Raw genomic sequence first — 25,809 nt, 5'->3', positions numbered from 1 at the left:
GCCTCTGAGCAGGCAGTATGCCACTGAGTAGAGCTGGAGTTTCTTTAACTGGGCAGCATATGCCATCTGTTTGAGCCCTTTGATCCTCTTGGTGAGGTACTTTTGGGGTCTTTCCAGTTGCTGCAGGTGTCTGGTAAGGTACATCCCAAAAGGAGCATTGTACTCAATTATGGGCCTGATGAGGGATGAGTAAAGAGGCACGATGACCTCCCCTGATCTAGATGTGAATCCCTTCATGATTAGGTGGGCTATATAAAATGTTTTTCTAACCACTTTGGCCACGTGGTTGTCAAATGAGAGATTGCTATCAACTTGGGTCCCCAGGTCCCTAATTACTTATTCTGTACTTAATGAATTACCACCTATGTGGTAATTTGTGGGCACTTTGTTTTTGCCAAAGGGGATGACTATACACTTTTTGGCATTTAGCTTGAGGCCATGGCTCTGGCACCAGTTGTCTGTTTCTATGAGGCCCTTTTGGAGGATGCTTGTGTCAGCTGGAGTGTCGATTATGGTTCCCAGTTTGCAGTCATCTGCAAACTTGGTCAGCCACAGTCCTTCCGTGTTGGCCTGTACCTCCGAGAAATATATACCGAACAAGAGAGGTCCCAGGACTGAGCCTTGTGGGACGCCACTTGTAACTGGTTTGGAGTCTGACATGGCACCAGCAATTCTAACCATGTGGGTTCTGTCCTTGAGCCAGTTTGCAACTCATCTAGTGACATAGGGGTTTATATTTAAGCTGGTGAGCTTATCTATAATGCCCGAGTGGGGTATTGTATCGAAGGCTTTTGCGAGGTCCAGGTAAGCTGTGTGGACCACCTTCCCCTCACCAATGGCCTTAGTGACTGTTTCAAAGAAATCAACCAGGTTTAAGAGGCAGGATCTGCCCTTAACAAAGCCAAACTGGGTAGGATCCAGTGTCTGTAGGTCCCCAATATCTTTATTTATGAGGTCCATGATGATCCTTTCCATAGCTTTGCAGACCAAGCTAGTCAGGCTTATGGGGCGATAGTTTCCAGGATCCGTTGAGGCACCACCTTTGTGGAGAGGGACCACTGTTGCTGTACGCCACTCTTTGGGTACATATCCTGTAGTAAGGCTGAGATTGAACAGTAGTTTTATGTTTGGGTTTAGCTCTTCTTGGAGTTCATGTAGGACGCAGCCCGGGACACCGTCTGGTCCCATTGATGCTGTGTTTTTTGCTTTGGAGATGGCAGCTCTTACCTGAGCATCTGAGATGTCAGGGGGGCAGCACTCTGCTGGGATAGATATTTGCCCTTTTGGTGGGGAGGGGGGGGGGAGAAGTTTGCGCTGAACCTTTCAGCTAGGATGTTGGCAATGTCTGTGGGTTTGATGTATTTTTTGTCATTTTGGACTAATTCTGAGCATATGTGGGAATTCCCACCCAGGTTCCTAACATAACTAAAGAAAGCCTTGTGGTTATCCTTAGTGTCCTGTGCAATTTTTCTCTCAAAGCTGGCCTTAGACGATTTTATGAGTGCCCGTAGTTTTTTGCTAATACTGATCAGAGATGCCTTCCCTTTTTGGGATTTTGCTCTATCATGTAGTAGCTTCCTCCTTCTATTGTATAGTTTGTTTATGGCTGGGGTCCACCAGCCAGGACATCTGCCTTTGGAGGATTGGGAATTGGTTTTATTTGGGTTTGCATGATTCATGCATTCCTGATGGTGTTCATAGAATGCGTTTATAAAGGATTCTGCGGTCTGGTACGTATTTTCCACAGGCCCGGGGGCTTTGAAGGATTCCACCTCAGTTTTGAGGAGTGTGAAATTTGCATTAGAGAAGTTTTCACTGTGGCTTTCAGGGCAGGGGGTGGAGTCGGGATGTGAATATCCAGTTAGATTAGTTTATGGTCTGATCTTACCAATGAGGGATACACTTCTGGTCTGGAGCATAGAGTCCCCATGTTGGTGATGATCAGGTCCAGTATGTTTTCCCCTCTTGTGGGAGTGGTAACAAGTTGTTCCATAGCATTTGAGTTTATAAATTCTAGGAACCTTTGGGCTAGGGTGTTGGAGCTAGAGTAATGATTATATCCAGCTTGACAAAGCATTACATATTAACAAAACATCAAACAATCAATAAATAAATAAATAACTTTACCTTATAAAAAGCATTTCAAGGAGTGATATGAAACAATGGCAAATGGTAAAATTTAAGTCTAGGTTTTTCATCTTCCCAACTCATTTCATTATTTTAAATAACTAGTCCTGTTGTTGTAGGCCTAGTTTATATAGTTAAAAAAATCCAATATTCTTAATTCCAACAATTGTGACATAATTTTGGCCTTGTATTTCTGCAAAACTAAATTCCAGTTTTGACTTACCCCTACTGGTCTTCTGTTTCCTTAAGTAAATGTACTACTAGCTCTAGCCCAAAATGAGCCCTCATCCCATTCCTGCCCTTCATTATCTGAGGGCTAACATTTATCCTTCTTATCAATTTGTAACTGTCCAAACTTAGAAGCAGATGTTCTCAGCATTTGTTGCTATTTGGTTGCTATTCCGTATGAGAAATACAGGCATTCCAATGAAAATGGTATAATAAAAATTAAAAAAATGGACAAACACTCCAGTAAAGAGATTGCCAGCATTATTTCTCATGTCACACATTCTGATACCTCAGTCATTAGCCCAATGAGGATCTGATTACAATTGTGATTACATTATGAACCATAACACTTTTATAAGGTGCAAAAACTCATTTAACCAATTTAAACAAATATGTGGGAAGCAAATAAACAATATTTGTGAATTCAAAATCAATACTGTAAACACACGAACTAGTAAATACCTTCTATAATAATTAAAATGAATGTGTCAAAAGTGGTATAAGATGTTTATGTTTCAAACATCTTAGAATTAATGTCTAATATGTTAAAATAACAAAACAAAGTGCAAGTCCCACCTCATGATAGAATAGGCTTAGCCAGCACAGTGAAAACATAATTAATTTCATTATCCTCTAGGCATTCCCAAAAAATAGGCTGTCACAGGCTTTTCCAACTTTTTAATTTTAGTATCCCCAATGTGTTCCATAATTCTCTCACTCCTTTTTGTGTTTTGAGTATCCCATATACACAAACAAAAGAATCATGTTCCTAGTTATGATCCAATTTTCACATTAGCTTGTGCCTCACTACAAATTTTCATTAATAAGTTGACAAAATCTGAGGAGAATTCAAAACCAATCAGAATTATTTGTAGATAATCCAACTAATAGAATCAAAAGCCTTTTCTATGTCTAGGCTGATAGAAGTTAGTTGTTATTTGTGTTTGCATGCTATGTCTATAGATAGTAATTTAATAATGCTATCTTGCACTTTTTTGTGAAGACTGAACCCTGTCTGATCATTATATATTAGATTAGATAATATTTTCTTTATCCTATTAGCTAATATTGTTATGAAAATTTTATAATCAGTGTTTATTAATGAAAATGGCCTATATGAATCACAAGATGCGGGGTCCTTACCTTGTTTTAATATGGGTGAGATAACTGAGTATTTCCATAATGGGGGTGTTGTACATTTTTGCTTAATCATAGCAAAGGCACTCATCATTTCCTTTATTATATATTCAGGAAAATCTTATATTGTTCAGGAATTATTCCATCCAGTCCTGGAGCTTTATTATCTTTTCAATTTTTTATTTGGTCTTTCACTTCTGTTTGTGTTATTTGTTTATTTAATATGTTATTTTGTTGCACTGACACCTTAGTAGTTATATTTTCTTGAATAAAATTATTTATTACATTATCTGTTTCTAAAAGTGGTGTATTATTTATATCTTTATAGTAGTTTTTGAACACTTCTAATATGCCCATTAAGTTAGATGCACTCTTAACTGAACCATCACTTTTATATTTAATCTCATTATTAAGATTTTGAATATTTATTTATTTTTTTTGCATTTTACCACTGTTTTAAGTAGATATTTGGGATTTACAGCATAAGATTGTAATTTCAGTTTTTCCAGGTTTATAGCTACCTTATGATTCAGAACTAAGCATTTTTGATTTAACTTAGTAATTTCGTTATGTGCTACTTTATTTGGTTTTGCATCCATTTTTATCTTGTGTATGTTTTTTTTTTGTTAGTTTAAAAGCTCTTTGTCCCACTCTCTCCTTTTTTAAGGTACCAAGATTTTATTCTACCATATATATAAACTTTAAAGGTATCCCATAGTATCAGTCACTTCACCATTATCTGTTTCCATAAACATGTCTATTTCTTTCATTATCCATTCTCTAAAGTCTTTTAACATAGTTATGTAAGCAGGAATTCTCTGTAGAAATCTTAAATCATCTGTATGCATAGTTAATGTAAAGTTTTTAAGAGTATATATATTATTTGCTACAAAGACCTTATCTATGTTTATTTGTGTACCAAACGGATATGAATATTAAGTATAGAATAAGGAATAATGTTCTCTTAGACCATGTATATCTTTAAGGTTCATCTGGTTTGTAAAGTCATTTAACTTCTTGGCTTGAGATGTTAGTTTTATTTTAACATTTTTAGCAGTATCATTGCCTGATAATAGGCAGTTAAAATCACCTGTTGCTATAATTTCTCCTTTTGCATTTAAAGTAATCAGGTCCAGATATCTGTCAACACATTTAGTACTCAGTTGTGGTATCCAGTATGTATTAATCAAAGTATAATACTTCCTATTGATTTCCAAAATAACCATGCTTAGCATCCCATCTTTATCTGAAATTGTATCTTTAATTCTTGGCATAGTATAAGCATTTTTTACATAGAATAAGAGTGCCCCTTCTCTTAGCCTTAAAACATAAATCAGCCAGAATGGTATAGCCACTGAATGAGTATTTTTGTAGATCTTTTTTTAATAGATGGGTTTCCTGTAAAAAGATGATCTGGGCTTTATGCATTTTGATATATTTAAGTAAACCAGCTCTTTTGAGATTATTGTTCAAACCATTAATATTTAATGATAAATATTTATAAGCTAACCGAAAGACCTTTCTTCTGTGTTGACTTGAAATCTACTGAAAACTTACTTATTATGGATGCAAACCGTGTATTAAGCACTATTTTCAAAAACCCCAAACTATTTACAAACCTTTACATGAAACATAACGTTTCTGGTTTAGTTAAAAACTTTGAATATAAAACAAAGATATATGCACCACGCCACAGCCGAAGGCATAAACTAAACATTTATTGTTGAACAAGTAAGCGCTTTCACACGGAAATATGTGCTTCATCAGATAAAACCAAACTAAAACATTATTTATATATATATATATATATATATATATATATATATATATATATATATATATATATACTAAAACATTAATGCATCAATTAGAAAAAAATCAATGAAGAATTTCAAGCAATTAAGCAAAACTATTCATACACTCAGTGTAAAAGGAACAGGGTTCCATTTGTAAAAATGACATAACATCAATACAAAAAATGCACTTAACAATATATATATCACTTTACTTGAAGAGACTTTGTCCCTTCAAAACAGGGTTAACCGAAGTCCTTCCATTCATACCTGGAAACTTCTCAGCCTGTAAACGAAGAATCCAATAGAACTCACGTTCTTATGTGCAATTCCTAAAATCCCCACCTCGTACATTCGATCTCACTACTTCAACCACCCTAAACCAAAAGACATGATCTGGTCTATATTCAGAGCAATGCCTAGCTAACACATTGTGTATATCATGTTGATTAATAGAAGAGAGATGCTCCTTAATGCGTTCAATAAGGGATTTATTCGTCTTTCCAATATGAAAACAACTGCATACCCTGCAGCTAGCTAAATAAATCAGGTCCCTACTCTTAAAAACTTAACTAAAATATCCATCAACTTCTCCAATACCAAAAGACACAAATTATAGATCTCTGCTTAGAATATAGTATAAAACAAAAGAAAAGCATTATGAAAGCAACAAAAAAATTTGAATACATGAAATATACATTAGAATGAGAGTATCCAATATATCCTTAGTTATATGAATATGTCACATATGATAATAGCACCACTAATACATAGATATGCCAGAAATATGCATCAGATCAAAGTATGTATAAACATTAGAAGGTGAAGGTTAAGAAGATTGCCAATATTTCCAAGACTTTTTAAGAAACATCAGATGATTTAACTATTTTATCAGTCATCTATCTAATATTTTTCATGTAAGGATCTGTTGAATATATAACACTTATTACAACATAATCATTATATTTTGCAATTATACACATATTACTCATATGTATTAACACTATCTATGTTAACTTCATTCATCAGAGAGGGGAGGGAGAGAGAGAAAAAAGGGACCTCACAACCCTCTGTTTAGTTACATAAGTCTGACGTTAATATTCATAATGAGTTTTCTAATGCAGCTCTTAGTTCACTTGATGTTATTTAGTTATTAATAGTGTCATTGAATCTGCAGAATGTATGCATCTATAAGAGAACATAAGCATTTTCAAAGGAGATAAACACTTTTATCAGAACTAATTATTTACCATTTAAAGAATCTAGTGAAGGATAACAGAATTTCAAAAGAAAAGAATTCTAAGTACAACCATTCAACAAGTTCAAAAGGTCAAGTGATATATCAGATCAAAGTATGTATAAACATTAGAAGGTGAAGGTTAAGAAGATTGCCAATATTTCCAAGACTTTTTAAGAAACATCAGATGATTTAACTATTTTATCAGTCATCTATCTAATATTTTTCATGTAAGGATCTGTTGAATATATAACACTTATTACAACATAATCATTATATTTTGCAATTATACACATATTACTCATATGTATTAACACTATCTATGTTAACTTCATTCATCAGAGAGGGGAGGGAGAGAGAGAAAAAAGGGACCTCACAACCCTCTGTTTAGTTACATAAGTCTGACGTTAATATTCATAATGAGTTTTCTAATGCAGCTCTTAGTTCACTTGATGTTATTTAGTTATTAATAGTGTCATTGAATCTGCAGAATGTATGCATCTATAAGAGAACATAAGCATTTTCAAAGGAGATAAACACTTTTATCAGAACTAATTATTTACCATTTAAAGAATCTAGTGAAGGATAACAGAATTTCAAAAGAAAAGAATTCTAAGTACAACCATTCAACAAGTTCAAAAGGTCAAGTGATGTCATCACGGTTACTTCCTCAAGCTGTAGCTTCATAAACTTGTTAAAACGTATCTAAATAGGCTCCTGCACAACAGAAGTTGTCTCTAGTGAAGAAAAAAGCATTTTCGGCAGGAAATTCAGATCTTGAAGCTTTTAGAGTTTACAGAAGGCAAAAAAAAAAAAAAAATGCTCAAGCTGCCTTGTCAGCGCATGTCATGAATTTCCACAATGAGAACAGTCACACAGACCACCAGTTTCCTCACAAAACTTCATTATGAAAAAAATTAACCCTTTTATATAAAAACAAATATTTTCAAGTGATGGCAGCTGCCTCAAATCAAAAAAACATATTATAACAGTTCATTTACCCACCAGTTAAAAAGGGAATCTTATATATATATATATATATATATATATATATATATATATATATATCTATAAATATATATCTTCCTCTTCTTTTGGCTGTTCCTGTTAGGGGTCGCCACAGCGGATCATCTGTTTCCATTTCTTCCTGTCCTCTGTATCTTACACTGTCACACCAACCACCTGCATGTCCTCTCTCACCACATCCATAAACCTTATCTTAGGCCTTCCTCTTTTCCTGTTACCTGGCAGCTTCATCCTTAGCATTGTTTTCCCAATATACTCTGCATCCCTACTCAGCACATGTCCAAACAAACATAATCTTGCCTCTCTGGCTTTGTCTCCAAACCTTCCAACCTGGGCTGACCCTCTAATATATTTATTCCTAATCCTGTCCATCCTTGTCACACCCAGTGCAAATCTTAACATCTTCAACTCCGCCACGTCAAGCTCTGACTCCTGCTTTTTTGTCAATGCTACTGTCTCCAACCCATATAACATAGCTGGTCTCACTACCCTCTTGTAGACCTTCCCTTTCACTCCTACTGGTACTCGTCTGTCACAAATCACTCCTAACACTCTTCTCCACCCACTCCATCCTGCCTGTACTCTCTTCTTCACCTCTCTTCCACACTCACCATTACTCTGAACTGTTGATCCCAAGTATTTAAACTCATCCACCTTCGCCACCTCTAATCTCTGCATCCTCACCATTCCTCTATCCTCCCTCTCATTCACACACATATATTCTGCCTTAGTCCTGCTGACTTTCATTCCTCTTCTCTCTAGAGGATATCTCCATCTCTCCAGGGTCTCCTCCACCTGTTCCCTACTCTCATTACAGATCACAATGTCATCTGCAAACATCATAGTCCATGAGGAACGCCTGTCTGATCTCGTCTGTCAACCTGTCCATCACCATTGCAAATAAGAAAGGGCTCAGAGCTGATCCTTGATGTAATCCCACCTCCACCTTAAACGCATTCGTCAATTCCACCGCAGACCTCACTGCTGTCACACTACCATCGTACATATCCTGTACCACTCTTACATACTTCTCTGACACTCCCGACTTCCTCATACAATACCAAAACTCCTGTCTAGGCACCCTGTCATATGCTTTCTCTAAATCCATAAAGACACAATGCAACTTCTTCTGACTTTCTCTGTACTTCTCCATCAACACTCTCAGAGCAAACATTGCATCTGTAGTGCTCTTTCCTGGCATGAGACCATACTGCTGATCACTAATCATCACCTCCCTTCTTAACCTAGCTTCTACTACTCTTTCCCATAACTTCATGCTGTGACTGATTAGTTTAATCCCTCTGTAGTTACTACAGCTCTACATCACAGTTATTCTTAAAAATCGGTACTAAAACACTTTTTCTCCATTCCTTAGGCATCCTCTCAATTTCCGAGATTTCATTAAACAATCTAGTTAAAAAATCCACTGCCATTTCACCTAAACACCTCCATGCTTCCACAGGTATGTCATCTGCACCAACAGCCTTTCTGTTCTTCCTCCTCTTCATAGCTATCCTTACTTCCTCCTTGCTAATCCACTGCACTTCATGATTCACTATCCGCACATCATCCAAGCTTCTCTCCCTCTCATTCGCTTCATTCATCAACCCCTCAAAGTACTCTTTCCATCTGCTCAACCCACTCTCTTCACCTGTGAGTATGTTTCCCTCATTATCCTTTATCACCCTTACCTGCTGCACATCTTTACTAGCTTGGTCCCTCTGTCTAGCCAATCAGTACAGGTCCTTTTCTCCCTCCTTAGTGTCCAACCTTTTTTACAGCTTTTCATATGCCTTATCCTTAGCCTTCGCCACCTCTCTCTTTGCAATGCACCTCATTTCCTTATACTCGTGTCTACTTTCTTCATCTCTTTGACAATTCCACTTCTTCTTCGCCAACTTCTTTCTCTGTATACTCTCCTGTACTTCTTCATTCCACCACCAGGTCTCCTTGTCCTCCTTCCTTTTTCCAGATGTCACACCAAGCACCTTTTTAGCCAACTCTCTTACTAGCTCTGCTGTAGTTACCCAGCTATTCTGTAACTCTTCACTTCCACCCAGTGCCTGTCTTAACTCTTCCCTGAACATCACCTCACAATTACACTTTTTCAGTTTCCACCATTTGATCCTTGGTGCTGCTCTCACACTCATCCTCCTCTTCTTGATCACCAGTGTCATCCTACACACACACACACACACACATATATATATATATATATATATATATATATAAAATATATTTATATTTATATATATATATATATATATATATATATATATATATAAAATATATTTTATATATATATATATATATATATATATATATATATATATAAAACATATTTAGCTATCTATAAAAAAAATCTATAAAACACCATTAATGTACCGTATTAATATTTACATGTATCTAAAACATCTAGTTAGAAACATTAATCAGAAACACCTTGTTACCCTACCACTCACCCACTAGAAAAAATGCATGTTGGTATTAAGTCAAATTATAATACTACTGAAGAATTAGAAGACATACATCATTTGCAGTTATTTAAAAGGGAAAAGTTTGTAAACTATTTATAATTGGGAAAAGAGAGAAAATGAACATTGCTAACAAAAAGATTAGGAAGAAAGAACAGAGAGAGAGAAAGAGAGAGAATGTTATTTAAATACTTATTACTATATGTAATTAGAAAAAGTAGGTATAGAAAGGAAAAGAGAAAGTTAATAATAACAATGATTCAAATTACTTTACAGCACAGAGACTTTCCAGAATCAAATATATTATGATTCATAAAACAAAGCATTTAAAAGTGGAAGAAATGTATTAATTTGTCCTTTAGTTTCTTAGTTTTGTTTGCTCCTTCCTTCACAGACCATCCATTTTTTTGTTGCCTGTCTCTTCAAACTCTGGAATGACCATTCAGTTTATTCTATGCCCAACAGTATTTTCTTCTTTTGGATAAATTCTACTGCTTCTTGTAGGGAGTCATCTTCACTCCTTCTGGCAAAGTGACTTTTTATTCTTGCAGGAAAAAGAATTTGAGCTTTAATATTGTTTTTTTTTTTTTTCAAGGACTTAGAGGAACACTCTCCTTTCTTTTGGATATGACTGCAGAGGTGTAGTCATTGTCAAAATGAATAACTTTTTCACCCATCTTGATAAGGGAATTAGTCCAAGCTGATTTCAGCACTAAGTCCATGTCTTGCGAGGAAAGAAATCTAACTATTATAGACCTGGGGTTAGATGAACTCAGAGATGAAGCTGGATTTGCCAGGGATCGAAGAGCCCTCTCAATTCCAAAAGAGAGGGATTCAGGCATGTTTGCTGCTGACAGAAGCACTTATTGAGGAATTGAATCATGTTAGCATCCTCTTCTTTCTCAGGAATTCCATACATTCTTATGTTATTCCTTCCTTGATCTTCTTTCAAGGTCTTCCAGTTTCTCAATCAGCCTGGTGTTTTGTTTCAGAAGAAATTCATTTTGATGTTCATTTTTTTTCACTCTAGTATCTAGGTTAGTTACTATTTGCTCTAAGGCAAGAATCTGTTCAGATTATTTTTTTTTACTATTCCATTTAGAAGTTCCAGTTGTTTACTGCATTCCTGTTTGATAACATCCATTTGCATTCCTGTTTAATAATATCCAATTTGTTTTCAAATTTTTCCATTTCTAGTGACAGTTCTTGGAAGTTTACTATTATAAGATGCAGTTCTTTCTTCAATGCATTCTCCTGGTGTGGGTTCTTCAAGCTGCTGATCTTGAGATTTCCAGTAGAAAACTTTTTTACAGGAATAATTAAAAAATTCTCTTGACTATGCATTATTTTTTAGAAAATAATAAAGTGTCTATGTTAATCTAACTTTTAGTATACTTTTATTTAGATTTTTCTAAAAATTGAAGTACATTTCTTGTCAGGATATTAAAATATAAACAGAGCTATGGATTTCTGCTGCTATAAGACTGGCATCTTGGCCACACCACCCACACCCCCATGGTTTGTTTTCTGATACCATATGTGTAACTATGTCACTCTTTAAAACTGAAACAATTTATTAAAGATGATTAAAAATAAATAAGTATAGCTAATACAATATACAGCTTGATTAAACTTCCAAGCAAAAATGTGATTTGTGTTATGCAAAATGAAGTGGAATGCAGCTGAAGAGCATGTGCTACATTGTATAAGTGCACCTTTATTATTTTCATATATATGGTATCCTCAAGTGACACGGTATCAGTGATTTTATCACATGAAACAAGAGTCATCTAGTTGGAACTCTGTTGTGCTGTTCCCTGGTGACTCTTTAGGTTGCTACCAATGGATGTAGCCAAGTTGCTCCAAAACTATTGGCTCATATCTCCGAATGACTGATGCATTTTGTTACTGTGTTTGTGAAACGCTTTGCCGGTAGGAAAATCAAAATGAGCATTTTTATTTTTTACTTGCTTGCTGATGCAAGAGCTCCTGCAACCATACTTATTTCAGTATTGCACAGCTGACAGAACTGTATGTAATTCAGCTTATACAAAGCACTCCTCATTCACAGTTTATACACCTTACACAATACCACAATGAACAGTACATACCAACACATAACAGAGTGATATGAACCCAAAAATGAACTGGGACTTACAGAGTACTTCAATCTTTTGCTCTGAGATGCTGGCTTCTGATGTAATAGAAGGGTGCTCTGCAGCGCATATGACAGACGCCTCGTCATCTGACTTTGTTGCATTAAACTCAACCAAACTGGAAACAGTGAAAGTGTGGTCTCTTGGGTCTTCCATTGTGGGAAAGTGCTGGGCTGTAAGAAGTAAGTAGAAATAAGAATAATCAAGTTATGAAGTAATCTTTCATTATAATTAAATGAACAATTCTACTTTCATCAGTCTTATTATGATTTTCCAGACCCTGGCAGCATTTCCACTTGGTTCTGAATAATGCATCAACAAACTGCCTTATGGCAATCAAAAAGACATCCCAAGATCACATAACATAAATCCAGTTGAACATTTCTCTGAACTGTTCCAAATCAAGCATTCTGTACAACCAGGAGTACACATAATGAACAATATTTTCTTGAATAATAAGATCCCCTCAAACATTCTAAATACAAGAATCTCCTGCCTGAAGGATGTTACCCTGAGAAACTGTACCCATAAACAAGTTTCCTGAAGTCTGCCCTACAATTGGCTAAGGTTAATACCTTATACTGTACTGAACTCCTATGTACTGTATACTGTTGACCTGGGTCTAAAGGCATCTTTAGTCTGTCATCCCATAGTAATTTGTCTCCCATGCATTAATTAAACTAGTTTGCCCTAGCATACTGTGTCATTATTTCTTAACCTAATATAAAGCCATGTTGACTGTATTTTCACTCTGCTCTCCCACACATAGCCCTGAAAATCATAAGCAAAACCAATAAGCCGCAGCTAAAAAATACCCTTCTAGAATAGAAAACACAGTCTAAACATAGTCTATACTTTGGTGCAAATTACAGATTAAAAAATACAGCATAAAAAATCTCAGTTTAAAATATAACCATTGAGTTAATATTATATACATACCAAAGACTATCCTAAGAAAACACTCAGAGTCTTGAAAAATATGAAAACAAAAAGGATTGTAACCCATGGAAACTTTATGTGACAAAAACATTTAACAGGGAAACAAAAAAAGAAAATGTGTGTGCAATTTCGAACAGGGGTAGAAAGAGAGACTTTGAAAGGACATTTGAAATCTTTTCGTAAAGGAGTACTGGAAATTGCAAAACTTTATGACAAAAGGGGTTTACGGACTGGAGACTGGGACTATAATATTGTGTTAATAATAGAAAGAGAAAAAGTTATACATATACCATGCATGATAAATGTGGTAGGGAATAGGGGTGTCATAAAATACTTGGGACAGCCCAAAACATTTTTTTTTTATTTTTGTGGAATATCTTGTAATACGGCAAAAGATAAAGGAAAACAAGGAATATATAAAAATAGGCAAATAAATAAAAAAGGATAAATTAGAAAGGATAGAATGAAGAAGGAAAGAAATTAGTAATACAGTTATTGAAAGATATTACTATGAGAACATTTTATAAAAATTAATGTAAATGGTGGATATTTAAAGAAAAATATAAAAACATTTTTTATAGTAGCAAAATGACATGAAAAAAGGTAGAGAGAAAAATATAAAAGGACATATACTGGTGCGTTGGAAGATTTTGAACAGAATAATAAAAACATACCTTGACAAAAAAGAATTTTATGCAAGAAAAATACAGGTACTGTTATTTAAGCAAATATATTTTTTGCAAGGAAGCATCAAGTAACTTAAATAGATAAGTAAATGAAGATGGTAGTGCAATGAGAGAAATAAAAAATGTAAAAGGAGAAATAGAAATAACTCAGAGAAAATATTTTGAATAGTATAGTACAATCTGTACAAGAAATTTTTAAAGAAAGAAGAAGGTAGTGAATAATAAATGGAAAGAAAAAAGTTAACAGAAAAAAAGAATAAAGAGTTAGAAAAGGAGACTTCTTTAAATGATCTAAATAAAATATTAGGCTAAGTAAATACAGATTTGGCTGGAGGACCAGACTGAATGGATTATGAAGTATATAAAAATATAATGGACTGGCAATATAAAAAAAAATATTTTTTAAAGATTTTGAATGTATGGTTAAACAAAGGTTTTATGTATAAAGAGTTATAGTGGAATACATAAATTCATATGGAAGAAGGAAGATAAAAAACAGTTAAAAACTGGAGACTGATAGTACTGAATAATAATGATTATAAGAGCTTTATGAAAATAATAGAAAATAGATTAGAAAGTAAAATGAAAAATATTATGGAAGATATATATATATATATATATATATATATATATATATATATATATATATATATATATATAGAGTAAAAAGGGGAAGAGTTGTCAGGAATTATTAATGATAGTTAGGGAAGCTGTGGATGATATGAATAGAAAAGAAAAAGTGAAAATCATGATAGGAAACCTTAATAAGGCACTTGGCACCACTGGACATGAAATCATATGGGTAATAATGAAAGTATATAAGTTAGGAAATTATGTATGTCAGCATACAGTAATAATAAAATATATTTATTTTATAACTGGCTAGTTAAGCCAAGAGGTATATATGAAGAGTGGTGAAAGACACAGATGCCTAATGAGTTGTGTACCCTTTGCATTTAATAATATGTGAAATATATTACAAAATGAAGGAGGTAGCATCACTGAATTGTTATGAATTCCAGTTTTGTTAACATATGCAAATGACATTACATTAATTGCAAAACACAAAATTTGGATCAAAGTAATAACTTGCCCAAATAAGTGTCTAGAGTTAATAGGGATGGCTTTAAATAAAGAGAAAAGCAATGGTTTATGTGATGTAAAGATGGGAGTATATATTTTACAATGAATTAAATTTCTTGTGTTAGATTAAAAATTTGGGAATAAAGATGTAAGTAGAATTCAATGGGAAAAAAGAACAATAGAAGAAATAAAACAAACATGTCTTTTCTTTAGAACTTATAAATTATCATTCAAAAAAAGGCTTATTTGATAAATTCATTACTGATGGGAAACATAGCTTTTATTTTGCTAACAGTATTTAAAAAAGGAATTATTGCAAATGTGTTTTTCATTTATATGGGGTTCTAGATTAAACTAAGTAAAAAGAGAAGTTTGTATGTAAAGAAAGAGGAGGTTTAGAGTTAATTAACCAAGTGGTATATGCTGCTTCATTAAATCTGTAAATGTATTAAAATGGACAAATGAAAAATATAAGAGATTAGTGCTAAAATTGTATAAATATAAGTATTATAAATCTGGGGGTATGGTAAAAACAGGAAAAGAGAAAAAGAGTATATAAATGAAGAAATAAAATGTTACCAAGAAAAAATATTTTTGTGGAAAATAATTAAATATAAAGAGAGAGAAAAAAATAGAAAAATGTGGTATAACAATGTTATGATAAAACATTACTATGTAAAACAATGGAATAATCATCAAACAGATGAAAAATAACAAAACTAAAAAGTAAGTAGGAAATGGTGTAATCAGAAAAATAGAATGTCAAGATTTTTGTGGAAACTGTTAATAGATAAACTGCCAGTAAAAGGAAATCTGCCATATAAAAAGAAAACTGATAGCATATGTTTTATGTTTACATTGTTAAGAAGAAGAAACTACATGTGTTTTTGAAATTTAAAACAGTAAAAAGGTATAGAGAAAACTGTAAATTTTTTTTCAAAGATATAAAATAAGTGAATAAAATAAACATGAATATAATTAAATATGGATATTATAAGAACAGAAGTGAAGAATATGTTAAAACAATAGATAAGTTATTTTATGTTTTATGGGTTATATGGAATGAAAGAATAAGAGAAATTATGTTTAATGGTAAATAGATTTTAGTAACCATATTAAGTAAAATCAGATGTTGTTTTAGGAAAAAGGTGTGGGGTTCTAATAAAGAAGAAAATTTAGTATGATTGTAAAGGAAATTATGAATATGTGTAAACAGATTTATGATTGTAAAGGAAATTATGAATATCTGTAAACATATTTGTTTATCTTTATATTTGTAATTATTTGTAAATATGTAAATATTTTGTAAATGAGTTATTTTTGTAAATAAATATAGGGCTGCTGCTTTTTTTGATAGGTGCACTGAGATCTTTCACATCTATCTGAGCTACCACTAATTCAAGTAGAGTCCATGATTTAATGTCTCATCTTAAATACAGCACACTCAGCAGTGTAGCACTCCTAACTGCTGCACTATACACGCACACTCACATGTGCACACTCAGAAGCATATATACATATACACCGACATACAGACACACACACACACACACACACACACACACACACACACACACACACACACACACACACACACACGCTTACTCACTCACATATAACCGTACTTCCAAGACTAGAAACTTAAGTTTCCTAAGCACTGCCTTGCAAATAGAACAAGGCAGTGCTTAGGAAACTGCCTTGCATATAGAGCATCAGCAGACCTTAACCTGTCAGACCTACTGCACATTTATAAGCCCAATGGTTGAGTAACTATCCACTCATGGTTTTGTTTCACTATTTGGTGCTGGCTGTGTTTTGACTTTAGTTACTCGTTTTGGCTTTTACACCTGCTGTACTTGCGGTTCTCTGGAATTGGTATTGCTGTCTTTTACCGCTGTTGGCTTGCACTGTGAAATACTTAATTTTGGTGGTGAAGGCTCCATCTGGATTTATATATGTTCACACTAGTCTCCTGGATGTGTTTTGCTACCCCTGGAGTGTCAACTTGGTTTGAGATCCTGTGGATTGAGTGTGGTGAATTATTTCGGATATAAGGCTGTGAGGAATGCCCTCAACATTTTTTGGATCTTTAACATTTCATGGTGTTGGAATCATGCTCTTTGTACATAGGACCTGAGTTTCGTACATTTTGAACATTTATCGGTTATCTGGTTGCGACGAATGCCAGCCTGCTTTCCTGGTCAGCGTGTATAATTTTATGTTGCTAATTGATGCCTAAGGGCGATTTTATCTTTTATCCCTTTGTGTCATCCATGAGCCATTTGCTAGTCAAGAACTATCAGTTTCTTTGGGGAAACTGTAAGCTTCGGGTACTATGTGCTTTCATGGACATGTTAATAGGATAATCTATATTTTTGGCAGTTAGTGGCTGTCTATTTGGCTCAATTCATATCGGCTCATCATAGTATGGACAATTTTGTATTAGACATAACAGTTTGGATAAATGTCGTGTTTGAACTATTGCTATATATATTCTATACTGGACATTAAATCTTTTGGATTCATGACTGGAAGTGGAAGCATGTTATGGTTTGGGCATTTTTGGAATCAAGCATTACTGTATATTATATTCTTTTACTAAAAATGTTTCTGAATATCAATCAGCTGTTGTGGCTACGATGATTATAGCATATTGCTAGTGCTTTTAATATGTTGTGCTTTGCTTATTCGTGCTTATATTTTCTCATAATTTAAGGGTGAATTTTCCACTCTGGAGAAGTATTGGGCATATATGTTTATTGGACATACCTAGTGAAGTTTTGCTGTTCTAGAAACACATTTATAGTTGTGTGAATGTAACTATATATGTGATATCTATATAACTGTTAGACCATTTTTGACTTTTTATGGTTTATCAAACTAGGGATATTTGATATTTTACCATCTATAAGATTTAGGGTGGTTATTTACAATTCTTTACATAAATAGGTATATTTGGCTTTGTGGGGTAAAATGGACCTTGCTGCTATACTGCAAGGTTTGTCTGCAGATAAGAATGACCTACATGTTTTTGGGTTAGGATTATCACAATCAAATGCTAGTAATGATAATAATACTGATCCAGTGAATTTATGTACAAATCTATTTAACAAACTAACCAAGAGCATGAAGTCATTGAGAACAAACATGTGGCACTTCAAATTATTTAAAGCCTATCAAGCCCAAGGCATTATGTCACGAGGTCTTAGGTTACGTTTACAGCCTTTGGTTAGTTTTGTTGATGAAACTTTATCTATTGAATGGAGTAAAGCTTAACAAAAAGCCTCTATGGCTTTTGTGGAGGTTCTCATTTCTCTATTATGAGTGCATGATTGACAAATTCATATTGGAAGTTAAAAATATTTGTGAGGAGGTTAAGACCTATGAAGGTAAGACTTTTTATGTGACTTGTTTCAACCAACTTCTTAAAGAATTGTTTACATTGAAAAAACAACTCAAAGACAAACAAGTTCAGAAATTCAATAGGGATGTAGGGGACTATCAAAACGGGGAAGCCATTTGGCTCCCAAAAGAATGTTAAGTTTACTCCTTGTGAATTTACTAAACCTTCATATAAAAGGAAAAGACTTAGATCTATTCTCAAGAAAACTTTGAGCAGTGGTACATCTGGGGATAATTAATCCTCTGCCACTGATATTGAGACTATTCAGAATTCAGGCTCACCAGTTGGCAAAAAATGCCCTGGTAGTGACCCTTTAGGGGAAAAAAACATAGGGGTGGAGGAAGCACAGAGCATGCAGACAATATAGAACATCTTCTGGAGCTGTTAATACCATGCTAGGGAACACTTGTGATATTCAGACTATCTGATGCTAAGATTAATCTGCTAAATAAAGGAATGAATTATGTTCCCAGTTTCTTTGTTAATGAGGACACTATTGTTAATGATGTGACTGCTTTTTGTCGCTTGTTAAATTTAAAGCTATTTTTTGGTCCTGACTCAAATTCTCAAAGATCTATCGAGTTCCATTTCCATCAGTCATCTTTTATGCCTCCTATGTCTAAATATGTCTCGTTTTTTCAGGAATGTGTATTGAAAGATTTGCATTTCAATACATTTGATTCCCCAATTAAAAGCTCTAACTTTACCCCAGAGGAACAACAGGCTTTGTCCAACTTAAGGAATAATAAAGAACTGGTTATTTTACCAGAGGACAAGTGTGGGACGGTTGTTGTGATGGACTGGGTAATGTATTTGGCTGAGGCCAATAGACAACTTTCTGATGGCAAATTTTATATGCACATGCTTTGGACCCTTCATCTAGCTTTAAGAATAAAATTGATGATTTTCTCAGGTTGGTTCTGGAGGAAGGCATTATTACTAAAAATGTTATGTATCATCTTATGGTATCTTATATCAGATCCCAAGCATCAATATTTGTATCTGCTACCAAAAATTCATAAGGATTTACAGAAGCCACATGGTAGACCCACTGTGTCTTTAACTGAGCCTCTATCCGTCTTTCTAACCAAGTATCTTAAATTGTTATTGGGTCATATCCGGTCAAGTATTCAAGATACGACACAGTTTTTACAAATTATTTCAGATACACAGTTGGATCAGGACTGACTTATGTGCACATTAAATGTTATGGCCCTATACACCAATATTCCCCATTGGGCTGGTTTGGAGCCATTCAATATTGGCTTAATAAGGCAGTTATGTATTCACCAGGCTTTAATACATTACTGGTATGTCTGGCGGAAAATGAGTAAGAATGTGTACATCTATGGCAAATGTTACTGGCAGGTCAAGGGGACTGCAATGGGAGCACCTTTTGCCCAAATTTATGCAAACCTATTTATGTGTTTTTTGTAGGAACAATTGATCTATGACAGCAGTCATAAATTATATCTGGATGAGACTGACATTTGGAGATGCTATTTGGATGACTGTTGGAAGGTGTGGAGGGCTGATAGCTTGTATTTGCAGGAGTTTGTACAATATTTAAATGAGAACAATTGGGGCATTGAGTTTACGGTCAGCTTTCGTGGTAAGCAGATTAGCTTTTTGGATGTTACAATCAGAGAGTCTAACCAAACATTAAGCACTAAAGTTTTCCGTAAGCATCCTCAACAAAATGCCTTGCTTCATACTACCAGCTTTCATACTAAACATATTAGTAGGAACATTCTTAAGTCTCACTTTCTCAGGATTAGACATATCTGCTCTTCTAAAAACTCATATCAATATTATCAACCAGATCTTATTGACAGATTTCAGAATAGGGGTTATGAGTTTAATAACATTAGGACTGCCAATGACTTATTTATTTTTATTTATTTTATGTTACATTTGTTTACCGGAAAGTCCGACTGGATATATGTCCATTTTCAGCAGAGGCCCAGGGAAAAAAGCTCCAGAAAGCAGAGAACAAATACATTAGGAACAATAGAAACATTTAGAGATAAGTATAATATGCAGTTTTCAGTAGGGTTACAAACTTAGATAAAACATAGTAGACAACATCAAAATCATGCGGCTTCAGTTTCAGGTAATAATACACGCAGTTATGGGCTAAGTCCAATCAAGAATTCATACACTTATTAGAGTGTATGACTGAAATGCTTAGGGAGAGTTTGCAGGAACAGTGGGTGGTGATTAGTCAGCGTTTAAGTGGGGACATTGGAAGTATAGTTTGAGGCTTTTTTTGAACTGGGTTAAGAAGGATTGGTGAAAATTTCAGCAGGTAACATATTCCAAGTTTTGCCTACTGAGTTGGTGAATAGAGACTCCCCAGGCACATTTATGCTCTTAGTGGTTTGTACCAGCAGTTTGTCAGCAGAGCATAGTGACCTTGGGTTGCTGTATGGTTTGATGATCTTATTTGGTGCTGTTTTTTTTTGGGCTGATATAGTATTTTGTGGGTTATTACAAGTTGGCTGTATCGGAGAAGACTGGGCCACTCCAGACATCCTAGTTGAGTTAGGTTGATACAATGTTATGTCCTAGAGGTAGTACCTATAGCAAAAATAGCAATATGGTTGTAACAACTAGCAAGTTTGGTAAGGGTGGCTTGGTTCAGGTTAGTGAAGAGGGGGGAGGCACTGAGTAGGGTAGAAAGTAGGTGGGACTGAGCAATAGTGGTTCTTGCAAAAGGAGTGAGGAAGGGTTTCATCCTGTGTGGGAAGCTCAGTTTTTTGTTGACAGATTTGATGGTTTTATTGACATGGATTTCATATTTTAGGGCATTAGCGACTGTGACGCCCATGAGTTTTGTGTGAGTATCTGGGGATATGATTGTGCCATTGTTGGAACTCATAGTAAAGAATGGTGAGGAGGATTTGCAGGTGGGGGAAAAGATGAGCAGTTTAGTTTTGTTAGAGTTTAATAGAAGCTGACTGTTTGCGAACCATTTTCTACATCACTGAAAGTATTCTGGGTTAGGGTCATAAGCTCAGTTGAGAGGAGGCAGTACATATTAAAGTAGAGTCATCCGCATATTGGATGCAGGTGGCCTTGGGAGTGATGGTTGGTAGGTCATTGATAAAGACTGAGAAGAGTAGTGGTCCTAGTATGGAGCCTTAGGGGACACCTAGAGTAATGGGTAGACATGTGGGTAAGGTATTCTGCCATAAAACTGCTTGTTGTCTATCAGACAGGTAAGATTGGAACCATTTAATAGAGCTACTTACTATTCAGTGACGCATCCTTCAGGGTACAGGGAAGCAGTTGGTGACTGACCATATCAAAGGCCTTAGAGACATCTAGGAAGAGAGAAGAGGTAAGTTTGATATTGTTTCGGTTGATGTTGATAGAGTTAGTTAAGGATAGGAGGGCTGATGTGGTGCTGTGGTGTGGCCTAAAGCCATGCTGAGAGTTGGCCAGTAGTTTATTTTGGGTGAGATAGTGCATTAATTGGTTGTGGATGCACTTTTCCATACTTTTGGCCAATGGTGATAGTATGGCTATTGGTCAGAAGTTTGACAGCTCTAAAGAATTCCCTCCTTTATGAAGAGGAATGACATGGGAAATCTTCCAGAGAGAGGGGATAGTGGCTTCAGTCAAGGTGTGGTTTATTATGATCGAGACAGGGTATGCAATGGCATCTGCCCCTTTTTGTAAATATTCTGGTGGGAGGAGATCAGCTGCCAGGGTAGAGGGCTTTAGTTTGTTAATTAGAGATTGGATGGTGGATGTAGGTACAGGTTGGAAGGTGAAAGGGAGTGGGGTAGTGGTTGCGGAGGAGTTTTGAAAGGAGCTGGTGGGGGGTAGTTGGCTACCTAGTGATTGGATGGTTTTGTTAAAAAAAATTGTTAATGATGTTAGCAGTTTCCTCTGACGTTTTAAGGTCGCAAGTTGAGGTGGTGGGGGTGGAGGTTTGGCCAGGGTTGAGCAGTTTGTTTATGCCTGCGCAAAATTTTTGAGGTTTGTTCTGGTGTTTTTGCTGAAGGTGTTGACAGAAGTTTTTTTTGTCTAACAGTGTGACTTTCTTGGTATCATTCCTTAGTTTTCAGAATTTAATATGGTCAAGTGGGTCTTTGGAGGTGCACCATTTGCCCCATGCTTTATTTCTTGCTATGATTTTGGTTTTGGTTGCTTTAGAGAGCCAGGGGGCCATCTTAGTTTTGGCTCTGAGGGTGCTGATAGGAGTGTGGGAATCCAGAATGGAGAGGAATTTAGAATTAAAGTAGGCTACAGAATCAACTAGTGGAATTTCTTTAAGTATGGCCCAACTGCATGCTCTGAGTTCATTCTGAAAGTCAGTGGAGTTAAAGTTCTTGTTGTTTCTGATAGATTTATATAGAACGTGGTGGTGGTTATATACTTTATGCTTAATGATGTAAGTGAGTAGGTGGTCACTTATATCATCTAGGAGGGTACCCATGTTATACAGGTCTGGGTGACTGCTGATAAGAATCCAGTCCAGGATACTGCCTTTGTAGTTGGCTTTATTTATTCTGGTGGGTGAGGATATAAGTTGGGTATAACCATAAAGGTTTATAAGGGTGGTGGGAGATTCAGAGGAACAATTGTTCCAGTCAATATTAACATCTCCTAACACCATAGTTTCATGGGGGTATGTGTTGGAAAGCCACTGGAGGATATCTTGTAGGGTATTTGCATTGCTGCCTGGGGGGATATAAATGCAACCAATGAAAATAGATTTACTTTTGTTTAGCTGTAGTTTGCTAACTAGGGCTTCTGCATTATTGAACGGGGGGGGGGGGGCTGTGGGGCTAGTGTGACATATATTGTGTTTTTAAACAGAACTGCTACTCCTCCACCTTTCCTGGTGTTACAGTCTAGTCTAAGTATATTGTACCCTGGTGGGATAACCTCATTATGTTTAGTTCCTGGTTTTAGCCAGGTTTCTGTAAGACAAAGCACATCAGGCGAGTAGGTGGCTAGAAGGGTATGAAGATTATGGACCTTGTTGTTAATATTCCTGATGTTTAGGTGACAGATCAGGACAGAGTTAGGGGACCTGATTGGGCTTCACAACAGCAGAGATCAAAATTGTTGGAATACAAGTTCAGGGATTTGACAGATACAGTGCCCATTAGGCTTGTAACAACATATGGATGTAATAATGACTTACTCAGGGAGCTTGTTGATCAACATTGGGGCATTTACAATATGATGAGAAGCTTTCAGAAATTTTAACTTCGAAATACTTGTTTTCCTTTCGTCGGGGACCTACTCTGGGGTCATACTTTGGTCACTATAAACATAGAATGGAGGTCCCTAAACAACAGCTTACTTTGTTTGGGGACAAGTTAGTTGGGAGTATGCCATGTGGTCTGCTCTTGTTGTAATTACATATTTAAATCTAAACAGCTCACTAGTAAATTACTTCGAAAATCTATGAAATTAGATTTTTTGGGGAACTGCTACACTGACTGGCTGGTATACTTAGCAATTTGCTCCTGCTCTGTGTTCTATGTTGGTCAAACTTCTAGATCTTTACATATTCATATTTCTGAACATTTTAGTGATATCAGGAACAAAAAGAGGACTAGCTCTTTATATAAACATACCATGAAACATATTACAGCACAGTTCAAATTTGTCATTATTGATCATGTTGAGGGTATTAGATTGACTAAAATGGGGTGGCAGACTATTTTGAATCAAAAAGAAAGAAGATGGATCATTAAGCTTAGGGGTTTGTCCAAACCAGGTCTTAATGAGCAATTATAATTAGCCAATAAGGGTACTTAGTGTGTGCGTGATATATATATATATATATATATATATATATATATATATATATAAATATTTCTTTGCATTCATTTCGTGTCATTACTGATGAAGACATGTTGATGCCAAAACCGGCTTGATTTTAGCTCCATAGTGTGGGTCCACACTACTGAGATGGAGTGGTCATAATAAAGCTGGTTTTGTTTCACTATTTGGTGCTAGCCATGTTTTGACTTTGAGTTACTTGTTTTGGCCTTTGCACCTGCTGTACCTGTGGTTCTCTGTAATTGGTATCTCAGTCTCTTTTGCAACATAAAAAGAACATGGAGGAATAGGTATGTATCAGAGAGAATACATCTTCTATGAAACCATCATCCACGCCAAGAAAAGTGAAGTAATTCTCTTACTCTTTTCAAATGTAATTTGAATGAACGGATGGGAAACAACAAATTCATTCTCACTTTAGCAGCTATGACCCTCAGGAATAGGGGCAACAAGTGAATATCCTAACATATCATGTTTCTACTGACATCTGGTTATGCATATGCAAAATATAAGGGCCAAAACCTACTATATGAATGTTAAACAGATCAATAGCCTAGGAAGTACCTATGAATCTATGAGCACTGAAGATAAGAATCATGAAGCTGAGCTCCCTAATTCAGAACTTAATTTCTTATATGCCATGATGTGGGCCCCCATGTAGTCAATGCTGGCACAGTGATCTGGGCAATTTCAAATTTGGATCTGTCACCTGTAATGCCTGAGGTACCTCCAAACATGTATAACAATTCAAGGATCATGGAAATGTCCTCAGTTGGAGCATTGGTGAAAACTACATAATCATCAGCAAACAAATGGACCAAGGTCTCAACCCCATACAGAGATCAGCCTGTGAGCTTGGGGTGTTAACTCGAGAGTCTGTTAAGAGGCTTGGTAGTCAACAAAAAGAGTAGGGGATAGAACACAGCCTTGATAGGTGATTTTATAAAGAGAAAAGTGATCAGAAAGTATGCTAGTGGTAGGTATAATAGTTTGAGCAAAATCAGTAACAATCCAGAAGCAGTCCCAATTAAGCGAGTCAAAGGCCTTCTCAAAGTCAATGAAAAGAACCAAAGCTGTCTTATTAACATACTTTAGACCTTGAAAGAAGAACAATATGGTAAAAAGGTGGTCTGCACTTCTCCCTTTGAAAAAAAACGCCTTCTTATCAAGGATCAGATGGGAAAATAAGGGCTCCAATCTCATAGCTAAAATCATAGCATAGAGCTTGACATCCATATTAAGAAGAATGATAAAGGGGTAGTTGTCGGGTAGAGTATCGTCTTTTTGGGCATGGTAGGACACTGTAATAGTACAGTTAGTAGAATATCTATTGATTGTTTGAGAGGACTGAAAAGAAAAACAGAACAGAGTTAGAGATAAAGTTTGTCATTAAGTCCATCAGGGCCTTGTGCTTTATCCTTACTAATCTCTGAAATTACCTTACATACTTCACATTCAGAGATGTGGAAGCCAACTGTGCTATTTGCTTACATGGTCCACTCATGAGATTAACTTACAGAGCACAGATAAAACAGCACTAGTGTCACATGAAATATCAGAGATCTTAGCAGTATTACAGACACCTTTAAACAAGTCTACAAATATTTTAATAATGTCCTTAGGGGAGGTATACAACTTGTCTAAAGAACAGCATCTTGCAAATGGAATACATCCTTGCTATCTCTGAGATTTTAATTTAAATGCAAGTAATT

General features: G+C 35.3%; 1 protein-coding gene across 3 annotated transcripts in view; it reads right to left on the bottom strand.

Annotated features, from left to right (window-relative positions):
• The window catches only part of CADM3 (cell adhesion molecule 3), a 1,289,148-nt gene that overhangs the window by 867,438 nt on the left and 395,901 nt on the right, over positions 1-25,809 (bottom strand). For all 3 annotated transcript variants that reach the window (XM_044059344.1, XM_044059345.1, XM_044059346.1), the window contains exon 4: positions 12,181-12,351. In XM_044059344.1, coding sequence (XP_043915279.1) covers positions 12,181-12,351 — 171 coding nt within the window. The remainder of the gene's footprint in view (positions 1-12,180; positions 12,352-25,809) is intronic.

Source organism: Protopterus annectens, chromosome 17.part0 (genome assembly GCF_019279795.1).
Source record: "Protopterus annectens isolate FY-2018-M chromosome 17.part0, PAN1.0, whole genome shotgun sequence".
In the NCBI taxonomy this organism is placed as follows: domain Eukaryota; kingdom Metazoa; phylum Chordata; order Ceratodontiformes; family Protopteridae; genus Protopterus; species Protopterus annectens.
Note: the sequence above shows the minus strand (reverse complement) of the source record. Positions and strands in the feature narration are given on the sequence as shown.